At 37.9% G+C, this 16,412-nt stretch overlaps 1 protein-coding gene across 1 annotated transcript in view; it reads left to right on the top strand.

Annotated features, from left to right (window-relative positions):
• vps50 (VPS50 EARP/GARPII complex subunit) overlaps positions 1-16,412 on the top strand; it is a 101,346-nt gene that overhangs the window by 79,173 nt on the left and 5,761 nt on the right. Inside the window, exons 23-26 of the mRNA XM_054605423.1 lie at positions 8,477-8,625; positions 10,938-11,034; positions 11,768-11,926; positions 15,750-15,871. Coding sequence (XP_054461398.1) covers positions 8,477-8,625; positions 10,938-11,034; positions 11,768-11,926; positions 15,750-15,871 — 527 coding nt within the window. The remainder of the gene's footprint in view (positions 1-8,476; positions 8,626-10,937; positions 11,035-11,767; positions 11,927-15,749; positions 15,872-16,412) is intronic.

The following is a 16,412-nucleotide window of genomic DNA, read 5'->3' as shown; positions in this document are numbered from 1 at the left end:
CCAATCCTCTTCTGGATCATCCAAATGCTCTCCAGCAAACTTCAGACGGGCCTGGACATGTACTGGCTTAAGCAGGGGGACACGTCTGGCACTGCAGGATTTGAGTCCCTGGCGGCGTAGTGTGTTACTGATGGTAGCCTTTGTTACTTTGGTCCCAGCTCTCTGCAGGTCATTCACTAGGTCCCCCCGTGTGGTTCTGGGACTTTTGTTCACCGTTCTTGTGATCATTTTGGCCCCACGGGGTGAGATCTTGCGTGGAGCCCCAGATCGAGGGAGATTATCAGTGGTCTTGTATGTCTTCCATTTTCTAATAATTGCTCCCACAGTTGATTTCTTCACACCAAGCTGCTTACCTATTGCAGATTCAGTCTTCCCAGCCTGGTGCAGGTCTACAATTTTGTTTCTGGTGTCCTTTGACAGCTCTTTGGTCTTGGCCATAGTGGAGTTTGGAGTGTGACTGTTTGAGGTTGTGGACAGGTGTCTTTTATACTGATAACAAGTTCAAACAGGTGCCATTAATACAGGTAACGAGTGGAGGACAGAGGAGCCTCTTAAAGAAGAAGTTACAGGTCTGTGAGAGCCAGAAATCTTGCTTGTTTGTAGGTGACCAAATACTTATTTTACCGAGGAATTTACCAATTAATTCATTAAAAATCCTACAATGTGATTTCCTGGATTCTTTCCCCCCATTCTGTCTCTCATAGTTGAAGTGTACCTATGATGAAAAGTACAGGCGTCTCTCATCTTTTTAAGTGGGAGAACTTGCACAATTGGTGGCTGACTAAATACTTTTTTGCCCCACTGTATCTGTGACAGATGTATATTAACATCTTGTAAGTCAAAGGTTTTAATTACTTTAATATGCTCAGGGCATAACTTTTGTTAAGTGTTATCCAGGAGCACAGCTCTAAAAAAAAAAAAAAAAAAAAAAAGATTAAAGACTGAAAATATCTGTCTGTCACAGGAGAATTTAGTCTCTTTTTTTACTCATCATTTAGCAAAGGTCTTAAAAATGGTTCATTAACTCAAAGTCCACTTCTGTCTCAGTGCCAGCGCCAGACATTTAATTAAAACACAGTGAGCTCACAAAGAAAAGTATTGTTCTCCTCCTGGAGTCCTGCTTTTTGGTCCCCAATTTTGTTACATCCAATCAGATTATACCGAGGATTCACACACCCACACAGATATTTCCTTTTCTCTAATACAATTGGCAGAAGTACAGCTTTTATTCCAACGTCATCTGTGAACTTTGATTATAAGAAGTGTTCAAAGTGGGATGAAATGGAGGACTTGGCTGTTGATATGGATGGAAAAATATGCTTTGATGTGGAATTGCTTTCAGTTTTACAAAGATCTAAGCTGGTTCTACGCAGTATGAGGCTCATAAACTGCTGCTTGACCATGTTAGCAAAGGGCTAATGGCTAGCATAGCAGGCAAACTAAAGATGACATTCATATGTTGTTTTTTCTACAGCGAGATTAGTAAAGGTTCATCTTTATAAAGACCTGGCCAGCACTGGTGCAGAAACATTTGAGTCCAAACACATGCAACATAGGTTGATTGATGTCTATAAATTTCCCATAGGTGTGAATGTGTGCGTGAATGGTTGTCTGTTTCTATGTGTCAGCCCTGCGATGGTCTAGTAAACCCTGCCTTCACCCAATGACAGCTGGGATTGGCTCCAGCCTCCCCACGATCCTGAACAGAATAAGGGGTTAAAGATAATAGATGGATGTACACAGAGAGGCTTAACATAACTGCAGGTGCCTCACGTCCATAACACTTAGTCTGAGCTGCGTCCTTCTGGCCTTCAATCCATTAATCTATCTGTCAATCTGTCCAACTATCCAAAAGTCTGAAAAATAAAACATCCTAGAATATACCGTAACCCATCTAGTTTTGTCGACTACACTTTGCGTCATTGAGGCAACATTTCATAGCTTAGCACTGTGACATACGCATGATGATCCTTTTGTTTAAACCTTTTGTTTAAAATGTTGTTTTGATCATAACTTTTGCCTACTTTGTCTCAAACAAACAATATAAATTAGGTCGAATTTGCTTCAGGTGTGAGTTCACAGGGAATCTTGTTTATTGTGTCATCAGTGAAGACCTCCTTCTGCCTCTGTCCTGATTAGATAATTTACGTAACTGTGTCGATAACTCCCAAACTGCTACATGAAAATCCCTGATCAAACGTCAGTCTCTACCTGTACATTAGGTTGTTAGAAGAAAGTATTTTAAATAAGTCTATTTTGGCATTCTGAGGAGAATATGGATTGAAAATCAACCACAAAGTTTTAAAGAATATGCTTTAATGGACATTTTTCAAGCATCACTTACATGGAGCAGCTTTCAGTGGACCTCCTGCTTGTTCTTGTGTGTCAGTAACTCGATTCATGATCTCTTATCACTGGACTGCTTTCTGTTCCTTTGTGTAGAACAAATTGTACACCGCAGAGCACCCACTGTGCAGGTTGCCAACCTTGTTTATCACCCGCAGGGCTTGAATTAACTTTTGGCCTGACTTGTTTATGTGGCTGTTGGTCCTCAGGGTAACCAGCGTTTCAGTATTTCCCCCAAACCAAAACATGTTTTTCATGAACTGGAATGAATACAAATAGACTCTAACTGCATTTCATCACTTTTATCAGTCAGACTTACATTACAAAATATGATGTTTGTATTGTATATTTGAATTTCAAAGCTCAAATTTGTTGTTCTTTAATAGATTGAAGTGCTACTCATACCACAAAATGAATTAATCTTAGTAAATGGATCATATTTAAAAACAAAATACAGGTCTGTAAAACTGGTGATTTGTTGAATCAGGGAAACCCTTTTACTTTCCTTTTGATTACAGACTGTGCTTTTCATCATGTTAATCAGAACACTCACATTTCAAAACAGTGTTTGTGTGAATATTGATTTTGTGAGCAAATGAGGAATCCGTACCTCTTCCGTTCAAAGATGTGGAAGCAGCCTTATAGTAGATGATTGTAGAGACCAAAAGGTCCAGGTAGACCTATTATGAGAATATTCTTACTTTCCAAACAATCATTTTTCTCTTCTTCTCTCACTACATTGATGCATTATCATTTATTGTGTTTCTACAAAGGTCACTCAGTGCTTCAGGTTCTCTTTCTCTATTAACATTAGTCAGAAGTTGATGATCATTTATACCAGTATACTGAGGTGAATGTCTTCACAGTGACAAAGGAAAACATGCATATTTTGGTTCCCATAACCTGCCAAAAGTTGATTTGTGATTATCTGCAGAGTGACGTTGGTGTGCTCAGCCTTTGCCAGAGGGACTTTTTGTTCTGGGAAAAGCAACAAATGCAATTTGAGAGCATTTCATTGTAGAACTGTTTTCACATGCTTGGTTGGACATGATGTGATTTTTTTCACAGAGGAAATAATTCATATGGTTGTCATAATAAAATCAATGCAGCGTCTCGCGACCGCTTGCACCGGATTCAAGTTAATTTTGTGTTTGTCAAAACTTTGATTTATTTTCCTACATTTTTTCTACCTTTTTCTCTTTGTGAACAGGAAACTATTAATAATGAATCGATTCAATGTCACATGCTTATGACTGTAATCTCAACTTGTCAATGTAAAACAATGAGTATTTAGCATGATTGCAGGTAGTTTATGAAAGATTTAATAGTGACATGAAAGTTACCCGTACACATTTTCTAGAACTGCAGGAAACGATCATTTGCTTATACTGCTTACATTTTTTCTCTTTTTTTTCGATGTGAAAAATGCCTTTCATTACCTCCCAAGGTGTCCAACACCCAATTATATTCAGTTTACATATAAAACAGAGAAATCCAGAAAATCCTCTCACTTGAGAAAGTGAAACCAGAGAATGTTTGTGATTTTCTTCATCATTTCTGCCTGAAAAAACTTATGTAAAGATTAATGGATTTTCAAAATAGTTGCACATAAATCTTCTGTCGATGAATCAACTATTAGTTTTAGCTCTAATAGCTCCTGTGATTTATATTTGCTATGATTACCTAGAATATTTGTATACAGTACACCCAATAGCCACATTTAGATACTGTGCATACAGACGTTTTTACGAGTTTGAATGCTGCAGGAAATATTGAAAAACACCACAGACAAACATCCATCAGCCTGTACGGGCTATGTAACACTTTATACTACAGTTCACAAGGGAAATGCCTATTTATCTCGTTGAGACAGAAGAGAAACTCCTTCTGAATATCTTCAGCAGCTGCAGAGTGTAAATCAAATGATGTATGACCTCTTCAATATAAGTCTTTCTATATGGAAAGATCTGCCTCATCCCCAGTTTCTCTGGCCCTTGTATGACTTTGAATAATCTATCATCGACGTTTAATTTGTACAATATGGCATTCTTCTGCACGTACCTGGCAATGCATTCGACGCATGGACTTAGTTTTCTTTTATCTCGCAGAAGTCATTTGTCATTTTGATCGAGTGTCGTCAAAAAAAAAGTTATTAGTCATGTCTTTGAGGACATCAAATAAAAAACAGGTTACAGTACATGTTTACAGTTTGTCTGTAATGATGACTTCACGCTTGATATCTTTATATATGAAGCTATTTTTAGAAGTGTCATAAATTAAATTTTTTACCTGTTTTCTGATAAATAAAATGAGGATTTCAGCAGCTTCGTGTTGGCGCATATCTGCCAACACCCACAAATAAAACTGTGAGCCATAATTGCCACAGGATTAAGAAGACAGTTTAGCAAAGAAGCTCATTTGTAGGAATTAATTTATGGGAAGAGACAAGCTTCCTCAAGGCAGCATCACTTACATTTACAGATTCAAACAGGCAAAGGCATAAAATTGTTCTATTATATTAGGTAACATGGTAGATGTCTCAGTATCAGACAAGATTTGCAAAAAATATTGTCAGGCTCATCGAAGGGCAACAACAATGGGGAAATTATGTTAATTATTTTCCATATTATAATGTTTGCCATTTTGAGCATAAAATGATCGTACAGGGAGCATCTAATAAACATGAAGAAGGCACTCAGGGCGGACGTTGTACCACACTAAACCACACAGTGTGTTTTTGTCACCTCAGAAACAGTGAAAATATGAAATCTTGTTGAGGTTGCCACAAGCTGTCAAAGCTTGGAGCACCTCTTAAATGTGTTTCCTGCATCAGAATTGGAAAAGAATCCCAAACGCATGGATGTTGTTTGGTTTTCTTCTTTCTTTTTTGAAACCTTTTGTATTCAGTTTAGTCATTGCTTTTACCTGAAGAATCCCTGCCGAGTTAAATTCTGTTGGAAAAGAAACCAGACATTCCTCCCGACAGTACTTCAGAAACTTTCTTTTCCCTTTTTTTTGCACAGTGTTTATGCTGCAGGGGCGCAGTCACGGAAAGGTCAAGCCTCATGTGGAGAGATTAAAAATAGACCAAACCAGACTTTGCTGTAACGTCAGAACTAATGCAACCAAAGTGAAATTGATTTGCTTGATTTTAAGGAGAATGTTTCAGTGTGACTTTCCATTAAGACAATAATTGAAGTCAGTGTAATACAGCAGAATTAAAGGGAGCACACTGCAATGTTAGAAAGAGAAGAGAGATGAAGATGAAAAAAACTAATTCTCAAACCTGAAGATGATAGTTACATAAATTGTAATCTGTGTTCAAATACGAAACACCTAAAGCAACCATGAACACAGAAATCGGATTAAAACTCATAGTTTTTGCTGCTCTTCCCCGGAGTGCATTGTGTCAGAGTCCCCAGCAGAAAGAGAAAAAGGGATGCATTTGCAGTAGAAGTGCTGGTGTATGTTTTGGCCACAGTGTCACACCACTCTTCTCATATATATCGAATGTAGTATTAACTGACTCTTTTAAAACTACTGGTATGTTGTCCATACAAATGGTGACTCAACATCTTTTATCGTGGTCCAAATCTTAAATCATAATTGAAAGTGCGTACTAATGGCCTTTAAGGATTAACTCCATAACCACTGCCCTGTTAGTCGTGTTAATGTGCTGTGAAGTGCTGAGGACTGTCCTTCTTTAACCCTTTAACTTTGTCGTGATGTTGTGGAATACAGTTTTACTTATTTATCACACTAATTGAATTGAATTTAATGATTGATTGATTATTTTTTCCAACATAACAATCATTATAAAAATCCTGAAAAGTGATACAGGCTTCAGAATATTATAGCTGTTATCAGAGAAACAGATTAATTCATTCAGATACATTCACAGTCAGATTTGGAGCATTTCTTTGCCTCTCAGGTGCCAACAGTGCAAACTACAGAAAAAGTGCTGACCGAGCTAACAGTGCTTACCTGAGGGGGAACCGGAGGGTGGGTTGTTACCGCATTATGAACTGTAACCGTCATAGTAGAGAGAATAGAGTTCATTATGAATACATTTTCAGCAAGTTGCACTGTACAAAGGTCAACGTGTGTATGTAAGATGTTGTGCTGCGAACGATCTGCAGCATCTTTGCCAAAGGACAGAAAGTCTGTAGAGGACAAAAGCTCGCTATTTATTTTTTGTCCTTTCAACTCTGGTTGCATATACGTCACCAGTCTGCTGCTAGTAATTCAGAAAAGGGTTCAAATCATATTTTATAATTTCCAGATGTGAATTCTGGTTTAAAAACTTACTATCTAATTTTATGAGTCACTTATTTATAATTAACTTGTTATATTTTATTTTACCATCTGTGTTCCATTCTATTCCATGTCTTATATCAATCACTTTCCGACTTTTAAATAGTAACAGCATCGAGAGTTGCTCTTGGGGGAGATATGTTGCACCCTCTGCAGGGAAGCATTATATTCCTTAAGCTATAAAAGTAATACGTGTAATAAATAATAAGTGTTAATCTTCTAAATGTGATAACATTTTACTTCAGACTGATAATGTTTTTTGCGACACTGATGTGATTGAATGCAGAGAGATCACTCGGAGGTTATGGAAACGTTGCAGTTTTCACATATGAGGTCTCGGTCAAACCATAAATCTGCGTAGCTGCATACTGTGCATTTTTGTTCCTCTATATTGTTTTCATATCTTGTTTTAGTGAACAGATTTCTGTCAGAGAAACACAAGATGTCTCATCTTAAAACTGTTCACTTCACTGCCTGTTTTTACACTGCTTTGTCTTCAGCAGATATTCGACCTACCTTCTATTTCTTTCTAGCTTTCACTGATGATAAACTAGTGAAACGTTGGCTTGTTACCATATTTTGTTTCCTTTATGAGTTTTTCCAGATGAATTTGAAATTACATTACCATTTGTTTGTACATAATGCTTTTATTTACACACTTCCTTAGTAATAAAAGCGGATCCAAGGGTTGTCTGGGACAATGGCGCTTGTACACAATATTAGACCTAGATTGCAAAGGAGTACAGCATGCACGTGGTGAAATAATACAGCATTAAAGCTCCCATTCCTTCATTACCTGTGTGATTGCTATTGATCTCCCAGTTGCTGTTTCAGGAGGCTTTGCAGCTACATGCCAGTGTGATTCATCATGGCTTTATATAAAATATTATAACCTGACCTCCTCTGTGGAATCCCTATGACTTTATATGCAGATATATAGATTCTTGTGATTGATGGGAAGGGATTTAGGTTGAAATCTTTCTTTTTTCTTTTTTAAAATGAAGGGATAAAGGGGTCTCTGGATGAGAGCTGTGTGGGAATATGTCAAAAGGAAGATAAATGCTCGCTGTTGAGGAGTGTTTGGTCAGCAGAATTTCAGAGTGTGTGTGTTTTGGGTGTAACTGAATTCCACAAGGTTGATTGAATTTCAGATTATGCTTACCAGCATACATCTACATTTTGTCTTCATTTTTTGCAACCGTACCACCATCTGTTATGCCAGGTTAACTGTGAAAGTAACAGTGAGCCAATGCTCTTCCACAACAGCACCCCTCAATAAACCCTGATGGTTACAAATCATTTGAATTATTTCTAAGTATTTTATCCAAGGCTAACTTGGTTCTCTGGTTATGCACATAATAATAATAATAATAATTAAGCCTTTATTAGTCCCACAATGGGGAAATTATTTCTCTGCATTTAACCCATCCCGGAGGAGCAGTGGGCTGCAATGAAGCGCCCGGGGAAACTGTGCTGTTTTTAATAATAATAATTGTGAAGGAATTTTCCTTATTGTATGTTAAACTTCCCTCATGTAGGTTAAAGGTAACTGTCTGTAGGTCAGGTCAACTGACTCTTCGCCTGTCTCACTCTATGTGCCTGATAAGGCCGAGCTGGCTATGGCAGCTGGTAGGCCATGGTCAGCTAGAAACTAGACTTTTAGAGGAAGTATAACGGGATGCAAGCACCCCACACATTCATGCATAGAAATTGAACCATTTCATGCTTCATTCACAAGTTATAAAGCATCTCTTTGGTCTATGGAAACTGAAATGGCAAGAATATGATGAATATAAAAATGTTTTGTGTCTTCCAGGATGTAGGGGGGGAGAATGCAGCGGTCCACAGTGCAGCAGAGGACAGAAAGGAGAAAGTGCCGAGCCCCCACCTCAGCCAACTGGTGGTCCTCACTAACAGTGGGACTCTTTATGGGCTAGCACAGAGAGTGGTGGCCACCGAGTCTCTGTGAGTACTCTATACACAACTCTCCAGTAAACCATGCGACGATTTAAATGATTTTTTATTACGACAGCACACAGCATTATTGGTCTTAATTCCTTCTAGTAGGGCGGAGAATATCATGACAGCTTGTTTCATGTCATCACTTGTGTGTCCATGCAGTAACAAGTGTAACATGGAAGTTATTTTCATACACACTCAGACATAATTAGCTTAAACTACCGTCAGGGCAACAACTCTTGGACCCTGATAGTCTGCAGTGTACAAGTGCTTTATAATGAAAGTCTGTAAACCAAGGTGCTCAGACAACACCGCTGCAGAAATGCTGAATAGGCCTACACTCTCTCGCACACAGTATTTCATGTATCGGAGGCAGCCAACAAGCTCAGAAGAATAATGAAAGTAAGGGAGCTAAAGTGCAGAGGTGAAGAAATGTCTTTTCTTTGAAGGGAAAAGATCCCCTGGGGAGAAGGGATTCAGACTTATTCTGAGCAGAACTGCATGAAAAGTTATTTTTTCAGTCTGAAAAAAAAAGAAAAGGCAGCTAACCTTAGCATGTATTTTGAGCACCTCTGACATCTTAAGCATATGCCATTTGAAAACAGAAATTAAAGATAAGAGCTTGGTAAGTTGCCCGTCTTGCTGTTGTTCAGGCATCCTATTTATGATCAGATAAGTATGTACTGCAGGTGGTGCTTTTTTTTTCACAGACTGCATGTTCCAAGGGTAAACACAAGCTGTTCCAGCTAACCTTAATTTGATTTTCTCTGCACCATGAAGAGAATGAATGTACACTGTGCTCATTTATAGGCTCTTGGCTGTGTTTAATGTAGTGCTTTCAGATTTAGCGTTAACCAGACGCGATTATTAACATTATTGCTTTTAATATAAAGATTTCTGTTGGGGATACAAGTATTCACTGTCGTGTAGCTTCTGTACAGACCTTGTGTTTATGGAGCATCAGAATGGCAAGATCTGAAAATTCTAAATTATTAGATAAATCAAACATGCAGTGATCGTCAACATTACCTAGAGCTCCTGCTTCTTTGTTTTTACCGATCTCCACTTAAGAAAACTCTTTAAGAAAACAATACTGACTTAGCTTTTGAGTCCCCATGCATCCAAAATGTGGTGTTTTCTGCTGCAAGAAGACACAGATCAGAATCACTTAGAGCAGTTTTCTTTGTGATGAGAACTCTGTGATACAAAGAAAAGAAGGAAAATGAGCTCCTGATTATGCATCAGAATGATTGAGGTAAATGATTCAGCCTCAATTTTTACTCTTTTTCTTTTTTTTTTATTTATAAACATTTTCTTGTTGGTATAAAAACTGCAAAAAATCCTGCTGCTCAGATTGCTTATCAATTAATTAAAGAACAGGAAGATAGATATTTTAGAGTGACAGCGTAGTTTTTCGGTCCCAATAGAAGGAGTGTATGACTCTTATTGTGTATGACATTATTCAGTTGGTTTCTAAGTGAGTTCAAAACAGAATTGGGTTCAAGGGAAAGACAGTATGTGGAGTCTCAAGTGTTGTTGAGTTGTTTTCTTCTCTTAAATTGAAACATCCACTCAATTGTGTTGGAGCTCTAAAGAAATCTCTACTAATTCAACTTCTCCCTCGGTTTTCATTTAGTGAACGGTAAAACTATGAAGCCATCGATCAGCGTGAATCAAAAGGATTTTATTTAGTCACAGTGGAATATGGGGGTCCTCATTGATTTTGTTTTGCGCTGTAAATCGTTTTCTGCTACTTCTGCTATAATTGAAATCCATTCATTGTAAAAAAAAAAAAAAATTTTCTTTGTGATATGAGACAGGAAATCAGTGCTAGTTTTCGCAAATTGCTGAACTGAGAGACTAAAGGATAGTTTATGTTGTGACAACACTGAAGTCTGTTCATCTTGATTATTTATCACATTTAATTGTAATGATCACGGGGGAGAAATTAGATTGCTGTGACAGTGGAGAATGGTTCAAATAATTATACTGAAAGAATACTTTTAGGAGAGGTGCATCATCTTACGGGTTAGCGTCAGTAAAGCTAAACAGAGGAAATATTATACAGAAATGGTTGTGCAGATGAGCATTTCTTATCTATTAAAATCATCAAATTAACAGTTTACAAATAAATTGAAGGTCCTCAAAACAAAAATTCAATCAAAAGTAATATCAGCTTTAGTAGATCAATCTGTCTCTCTTGGCTAATACAAAAACAACACATACTAATTTTGTTTTTATGTGTCATGCCTGAACATTTTTCCGATCACATTATGCCCCCACTGCGCCAAATTAAATGGCTTTCTGTTTTTTCTCAGTGTGTTTCTGGCCGAACAGTTTGAGTCCCTCCAGTCCCACCTGGACACAATGATGCCTGCAGCCAAGAAGCCCTTCCTGCAGCAGTTTTATTCCCAGGTATAGTTGCATCTGCTCTTTGTGCAATTACAGATACTGTTAATCAAGTTGTCACTTCAGATATTGGGTTTGTACCCAACATCTGACTACAGTGGAAGCAAGCCCTTCATTTTTCAATTAACGTTTCATCATGTGCCTGCCTCTGAGGCTTGAAAAGTGTAAAAAAAATACATGATGAATAATACATAATCATATGATACCAACAGACACACATCTTTCAACTCATTCAATTAAAACACACTGTAACATATGCATTGTATCTATCATTTGATATGCCCTAAAAAAACCATATCAATTGCATTTACACTTTTTTTTGTAGCCGTCACCCTCAGTCTTTTTGTTTTGTTTACAAGCCTTTTTCTCTGGAGAGAAAAGAGACCATGTAACAGCAACCCAGCATTCAGTGCTGTTCTCAATAAACAAAGGAGACAATAGTCTGCCACTCATAACCTCGCCAGCAGCTCTTTTCCTGTTGTTTCTCTTTTTGTCCGCTTGACATTTGGTCACAGACTGGACAGGTCTATTTTCCCCAAACATCAAATGAATGTCATGTCCATAGCCGACATGCCAATGTTTCCAGTCTTTTGGAAATATTGTGCATTGTGACGATGGAAGCGATATCGGAGAGACCTTGACATTGTGTTTACTTCATATGGTGTTTACTGCATACATAACACTCGAAAACATGTTGAATATAACTCGCAAACGTATATTCTCCTTTTTCTTGTCTCAGACGGTGTCTACAGCCAGTGAACTCCGGAAACCAATATACTGGATTGTTGCAGCGAAGGCCATCGACTACGAACAAATGTTGCTCCTGATGGCTGGCGTCAAATGGGACATTAGGGAGATAATGTCGCAGCATAATGTGTATGTGGACGTCCTGTTAAAGGTAATGTTGCATAAGAAATGCGTAGGTGACTGTTTATGTGACATTTGATGTGCTATCATGTAGGTTAGATCTAAAAGGGATGGGAACGGAATCATTAAAGCATCTTTTTGGGGGTTTTTTTGCCACTTGGGTGCAGCAGAACAAGCGGTAAATACAGCAGGGATATATAATCAAGTTGTAAAATGTTTATGGCTAACATGTTAGCAAACAGTGGTTAATTTACACCTCTAGCAGACATGGAGCAACAAACCAATGCAAGTCCAATATTCACTCTTCTTTTAGCTTTTCTGATCTCCACCAAGTCCCGAGGGAAATATCTAGATCTTTAGCGCCTAAATTCTCCACTTTGTTTAGTTGCTAACTTTGTCTGGCATTTCGTGCTCGGCCGGTAGCGTATCAGTGTCAGTTTATCAGTGACGACAGCTGCCTGTTGCTGGAAACAAGGTTGATAAGATCGTGAGAATGAACCAAAACAGCAATGTAAAAACAATGAGCTGAAAAAACTCTGAAACTCTCTGTGAAGGTGAGGGAAACTGCCAGTCAGTTCATAATTATCTGAACATCTGTTACTACAATTGACCCGTTTCACATAACAAGTCGTCATTCTATCTGTTGTTAATATTAAGATATTGATTAGTCATATTTTAATCCTACTTTGTGCATTAAGATCATGTTTAAATTCAGAAATGGAGACTTCATTGGAACATCTTTATCTCACATTTCATTAGGATTGCTGAATAATTTCTGCCTCAAACACTCTTTGTCAGCTGAATATGAATGACGATACTAATACTACTGGTAACCTTATTGAAATATTTGTTCTGAATTTTCCCAATTTTTATCCTTCTCCCCCAAAACAAATACTGTACACTGCAGCCCTCTCAGTGTCGCTATCCACAAAGGTAGAACACACAGAAGGCAGCTGTGATAGATTTGCTTTCATCTAGCTGGGATTTTCCTCACCGTGTTTTTGTTGTACTTGAGAAATACAATCTGGGTTTATCCTTTTCACATCTGTGTCATTTACATAAAGTAGAATTCTTTATTCCACGCAAAATCAAGAACTCTTAAGTTCCTTGTTGACCCCTCTTGAGTCAAGATTCATTCAGGGACCTTTAATATTTATTCTTTGGGATGGGTTGAATAATTTATAACAGGATCGGTGAGCTGCTGAGAGTTGAATGCAGATCTCTCCTGAAGTTTCAGCTTCGTTAAAGACCTTTGAGTTCCTGACGTATTTTTGGAATTGGAATTTTCTCACTAAATCTGCGTCTTTATGCATGCTGGCCACTTCCCATAATAAATTTTGCATGGGATGGAAGGACACACTGCACTAGTTTTCTCACCTCTGACGTCAAGAGAATAAAAGGTCTGAAGGGCTCGCTGCCGTCTGAAATCCTGAGAAGACCAGCATCAAAACACGTCTTAGAAAGCTGTTAGTTAAACTACAGTTCAAAACAGAGATGTTGTTGAAATAGATAAATAAATATATACACAACCAAGTACAGCTTAGTCATCTGCTCAAAACTCACCTTTTGGATTCCCGAATGGCTCGAAGGTCTTTGGCTCTGCAGTTAAGTTGAACTAATGAGTGAATAAACATATGAGCTAATCTGCCTAAGGGGGAAAAACTCTGTCTCACTGGCCTGGTTTAAATACCCAAATGTGTCAAAAGGGTCCAGCTGATGGACTGACATGGCTTTCCTCCATACTTTTCCTCATCAGGACCTAGCAGCCCTCTCTGCCAACTTGTCAGACACTCATAATGCATAGGGATTGTGTTGTGTGCATTGATTGAAAAGAGTATGCTACATTTTTGTTAAACTGCATACAGGAGAATATTTTATTCATGACTTCAGGTTGATCACTAGCATTCAACAATGGCATTGATTTGCATATAAAGTGGCAGGGAAATGTGGCAGCCTCAGAATGACTTCATTGACAAACTGCTTAAACCAGAAACTATTGTGGAGCTGATTGTGAATGAATCACATTTCAGTCTTGACTGCTAAATGAATGGCAATTATGCATGCCTTTAAAATCCAGCCTCATTTTTTTAATATGACACTTTGAATTAAAGTAGTGAAGAAATTAGAAAACCACATACTTCTCCTGAGCATCCGTCCTATCTATCTACACTTTGTGTTTACTGCAATTTGTTCACTTTAAACCACAACAAAATATCATAATTGTGTGATTTCATCCATAATGGAAAATTACAGAGTGCAGTGAGTGCACAGCAAGTGTTTGGCATCGCTCTACCTTGTGTAGAGTGTTTATGGCTACAAACAAGAAGCATCAAAACATGGCACATGTAGCTGTAGGCCACTTGTGACCAAAACTGTGTCTTACATCTTTTTGTGTCCTGCAGCCTCCAACTTCCTTTGGGATATTTCCCTTGTTTCTTTTTGTAAAAACACAAAAGAAAGAACATTTGCTAGGGCTGTTGTAACAATACCCTCCTGACTGTTATCCATTTTTGTGCTTGGACATGGAAAATATATTTTATAGCAAGAAATGATCAGACAACGGGCCGGGGAGATGCGACAAAAAGTCTCAACAAAGTTTTCCACAAACATATTATCTTAAATAGGTAAAAACCAGCCATTTCAAAAAGATAAATCACAAATGTGTTTCTTGCATGTGTTATTAAACACATATACACGTGTTAAATACTTAATAATTAAATGCATTTTGGCATCATTGCCTCTCATCAGTAAAGCTAACAGAATTTTCTCTCGCCTTTTTTTAATAGTAGATTCAATATTAAAAGTAAGCTACAAGTATAATAATATGAACAATCAGGTACCTTCATGTGACTCAAAGGTGACCTGCAGATATAAATGTTAAATTAAAGACTGTGGAAGCAAATTTATTTGGTGACCATAATACAATCTTCTGCCACCCATGTGGCGTCCGGAGCCAGTTTTGGGAAAGACTGTATTACAAGATATGATTTAAAAGAATCCTAAGGCGACTAAGGCCTGACTGTAAGAGCCTGCATAGTAGGCTATTCATTAATAGTTAATGAATGAGTGCAGCTGAGATGTTTCCAAACCCAGGTACAGCGCTCAGCTCTTTTTTTTTAACCCATGATTGGTGGATTGGTGGATTCATACTTCCTGTCCCGATCTGCTCAGTTCTTAAGATGTTGTCTTCATCAGTTAAGACTGCGAAATAATTTGATTTGCTCAGTTAAAGTAGAGCATTGGTACAATTAGGGCTTTATTTATGAAAAGAGATGAATCAAGCCCCTAATGCAGTTTATTCTTTACAGACTGTAAATAATTATGTTGGGCAATTCACAGCATGAGGTAGTTTCATAACACTGTTTAGCCTCTCTGAGGTAGATTTGGGGAGCTGCTGTTGGATGTTATCCAGGAACACAGAGAAGCTGAAAGCGAGTCAGAGGGAACATTTATACTGCTGTTTATGAAGGCTTTTATTTTGTTCATTTCCAGTTGGGAAACCACATTTGTATTGTTACTATAGTGATTTGTATATATAATACATTTCTTATACAGTGCATAGTTTGTGTTTGTTTAAAAAACCTGCACAAGCTAATAACATGTTTTTATCTTAAAATATTGATATGTCTTTATAGTACAAGTTTAATGTGCCGGATTACATTTCAAGTTTTGATTAGATTATATTTCTGTTTTGTTTTATTTCAAAAGTGTAAAAAAAAAAAATTGTTGCCATTATGATATACGTTTAAAATCTCTGGTCCAATCTGAACATCATTTATTTTTGCGACTTTTTATTCCCCTTCTAGTCAACTCTTAAATTGTGCTCACCTGTGCGTTCTCCTCTACCTCTCCAGGAGTTTGAGCAATTTAACAAGCGGTTGCAGGATGTTTCCAGACATGTGCGCATCCCGCTGCCTGTGTCCAACGTGCTGTGGGAGCACTGCATCCGCCTGGCCAACAGGACTCTCGTGGAAGGGTAAGGATGTCATTACACACCTCCTCACCATCAATGGGATGTTTGTGCAGTCTGCCATCGTAATGGTGAAGTTGCAGCCAAAGCTTTATTTTGTCACTATGAATTATTGTTAAAACTTCTGTAGAAAAACACAGTTTAATATTTTCCATCTGTGTCAGTGTCTCAGAAAAGCAGTTTGACACTTTAAATGTACAATGTACTAGGATGTCTATTCGTCATGAAAAAAATAATTGAAGTAAGCTTTAATAAAGCTCCATGTGTAGATCAATATTTAATATCTGATAAATGACAATAGACGTGCAAGCAGCTCAGTGATTGGATAGAGCTGTTATAGCCTGTCAAAACGAGCAATTAAGAGCATTTATTAGCATTTACAGGCAGGGAGTTGAGTCCAATTGCAGTTCCTGTAACTTAACCTGAGCACGAAGGCTTCTCTGTACACTTTGTGAACTTCTATTTATTCCCACTAAGAGCACTTGAAGAGTAAGAGCACGTCCAGACTGCAGTTTGTCATCGGTTGATTTTGTTACGCCAGGCTTTC

This window comes from Anoplopoma fimbria, chromosome 10, assembly GCF_027596085.1.
Source record: "Anoplopoma fimbria isolate UVic2021 breed Golden Eagle Sablefish chromosome 10, Afim_UVic_2022, whole genome shotgun sequence".
NCBI classification, from domain to species: Eukaryota; Metazoa; Chordata; class Actinopteri; order Perciformes; family Anoplopomatidae; genus Anoplopoma; species Anoplopoma fimbria.
This window is presented reverse-complemented; position numbering and strand designations above follow the sequence as displayed.